We start from the raw sequence: 3,021 nt of genomic DNA on the forward strand, positions 1-3,021 counted from the left end.
AAGTCATCAGTCCACGCCAGATAAGTTTGTAATTTTCGATGACCCCTCCCCCATATCGATTGTATAAATGAAAAAGAAAAAGAAAGATGGTACGGTCTAGGGAATTTCATGGAAAATGTTCTTGACAAAAGCTTATTGACCAGACCGTAAAAGCTTTCAGTTTACAATTTTGTATTGTCGTAAAAACTAAATTGTGTACAAGAAAATTATCATCACGCGGAGCCATCTCCAAAGGAGATTGTCTGAAAGTTCTGGTCTCCCCTGTTTCGGAACACTTTCGTTACATTTTTTTCCTATCATAAATGGCTCCGCAGTCTGCTCTTTTCTAGAGCAACATTGTCTCTCCCACCAAACCAAAAATGGCTGCCATCATCGCACTCGACTCGATGAATCTTGTCCATCACTTCCTTGTTATTGTCTTGCTGCTGATAATCCCTTGGGCAGCTCCTTTATCTTTCGATTTCCCCACTTTCCAACAAAGTGATCTTACCAACGGTACTGGATTATTAATTACCGAGGGAGATGCTGTTATCGCCAACCAATCCATTCACCTCACCAAAGACTACGTGGGTGGGGAAACAACTCATGGAAGTGTTGGCCGAGCGACTTACGGCGAACCCTTCCTCCTTCGGGACAAAGATACCAGAAAACTTGCCGATTTCAACACAAGTTTCACATTTAGATTTGATGGCAAAAACAGTACTGTCCCCCCACACGACCAGGGGCTTGCTTTCTTCTTAGCGCCAAACGGATCCTTACTCAACCGAGCACTTGGAGTAGGTGGCAATATGGGCCTCCCAGTCAACAACTCGGTGGAAAATGTTACAGAGCCGTTTGTGGCTGTGGAGTTTGTTACCTTCCGGAATTCAAGGTCAACGGTGGAGGATCCAGACTGCGGTCACGTGGGGATAAAAATCAACTCTTCGAATATTATTACCAAGCCGTGGAATAGTGGCATTATGGAAGGAGAACATAATCGTGCTTGGATTGGTTATAATTCGAGTTCGAAAAATCTTAGTGTTTCCCTCACCACTTATGCCAATGATGCCCGAGAGCAAGTGATTATTTCTCTCAGTTCCTTGGTTGATCTGAATAAATACTTGCCGGATTGGGTAATTGTCGGGTTTTCTTCTTCAACGGGTACTGCTCCCGCTCTGGTTGACATCATGTCATGGGATTTTACTTCTACTTCACTGGTAGGTGATGGATCCCTTGCTCTTTTCAGCCAAGAAAAGAAAGGTCAATCTCTAGTTCCTGAGCCAAGCCCTAGAACTAATAATGTCAAGTCAAGAAGACGGAAGAAACGAATGGGAGTCGTGATCAGTAGTGCTATTGGTGGGTTTATCTTGGCTTGTATTTTAGGTTTGGGTCTGTATAACTCGTGCAAGAAAAGAGCAACAGGAGGAAGGGCTGATATAGACCTTACCATTCCTAATGAACTGGGTGAAAAGATCTCCCTGAAGAAATTTAGTTATAAAGAGTTGGCTGGGGCGACGAGGAACTTTTCTGATGGAGAATTGCTTGGCGTTGGAAGATATGGTGCCTTTTACAAAGGCTGCATAAAAGAGTGGAACATACATGTTGCTGTGAAGAAGATGTCAAGATCTGAACTGGTGCTCAAAGAGTATGCATCACAAATAACGATTATCAGTCGACTTGCACATCGGAATCTGGTGCAACTTCTTGGTTGGTGCCAGGAAAAAGGAGAACTCCTACTTGTCTACGAGTTCATGCCTAACGGAAGCTTAAACAATTATTTATTCAAAGCACAGATCTCATTAGTTTGGGAGGTAAGATACAAAATTGCTCAAGACCTGGCTTCTGCATTGCTTTATTTACACGAACATTGCGAAGTATGTGTGCTCCATCGGGGGATCACATCCAGCAACATTATGTTGGATTCGGATTTCAATGCTAAACTTGGGGATTTTAGATTAGCTCGGTATCCATGTGAAAAGCACTGGGACACTATGTTATTAGCTCCAGAGTATGCTGCCACACAGACAGTTACCAAGAAATTTGACGTCTACAGCTTCGGAGTTGTTGCTTTGGAGATTTCCTGTGGGAGAAAGGCCATCGAACCAAGGTTGGCAAGTGGTCGAGTCAATATAATTGAGTGGGTTTCGGAGCTTTATGGAGAAGGGAAGATCATCGAAGCAGCTGACCCGAAGTTGTGTGGAAGTTTTGATGGAAAACAAACGGAGTGCTTGTTGATTGTCGGGCTGTGGTGTGCTCATCCAGATTACAGTTACAGACCTTCAATGCGACAAGTGATCCAAGTGCTTAACTGCGAGGTCGAAGTTCCGTTGCTCATTCCTCCATTAAGGACGCCAATGTCTACCTCTCCTCCTGACATACCACTCTCAGCGTCGTCTAGTTCTACCACCAGTTTTCAAGAAAACAGTGGGTCCTCAGGCCATGGAGATATGGATAACACCAATTCCTTGGCTCCGGAACGTGTCGTTGAGAGCTTAGACCCTTCGGAACCTGTCACTATGGTCTTACACCCAGAGTCGAATATAGCAACACCCCTATCAAGGACGCCAATGACTACCTCTCCTGACATACCACTCTCAGCGTCGTCTATTTGTACCACCCGTATTGAGAATAAAAATAAGGGTCCTCAAGCCATGGTTTCCTTGGTCCCTGAAGGTGTGGTTGTGATCTTAGACCCCGCAGTACTCTCATCAAGGACGCCAACGACTACCTCTCCTGACACATCACTCTCAGCGTTGTCTAGTTCTACCACCAGTTTTCAAGAAAAAAGTGGGCCCTCAGGCCATGGCGATATGGATAACACCAGTTCGTTGGTCCCGGAAGGTGTTGTTGAGAGCTTAGACCCTTCGGATTCAGGGTAGAGATGAAATTAAAAGGGTTGTCCTATTACTTTCTCTAATGTAAGTTGTCAAGAAACTCACCATTGAAATGAAGAGAACCATTTTGTAATTCAGGAAAATTTTAGAGTTTTGGACCATATAAAAGTACATTGAATGATGGTTAATATAAAATTCAATTTACTAA

At 43.9% G+C, this 3,021-nt stretch overlaps 1 protein-coding gene across 1 annotated transcript; it reads left to right on the plus strand.

Annotated features, from left to right (window-relative positions):
* Window positions 1-346: 346 nt before the first annotated feature.
* LOC137742808 (L-type lectin-domain containing receptor kinase IX.1-like) lies at window positions 347-2,858 on the plus strand. The gene has a single exon (XM_068482761.1). The coding sequence runs from the start codon at window positions 360-362 to the stop codon at window positions 2,856-2,858; it is 2,499 nt and encodes an 832-aa protein (XP_068338862.1). The 5' UTR covers window positions 347-359.
* The last annotated feature ends 163 nt before the right edge of the window (window positions 2,859-3,021 follow it).

This window comes from Pyrus communis, chromosome 8 (genome assembly GCF_963583255.1).
Source record: "Pyrus communis chromosome 8, drPyrComm1.1, whole genome shotgun sequence".
In the NCBI taxonomy this organism is placed as follows: domain Eukaryota; kingdom Viridiplantae; phylum Streptophyta; class Magnoliopsida; order Rosales; family Rosaceae; genus Pyrus; species Pyrus communis.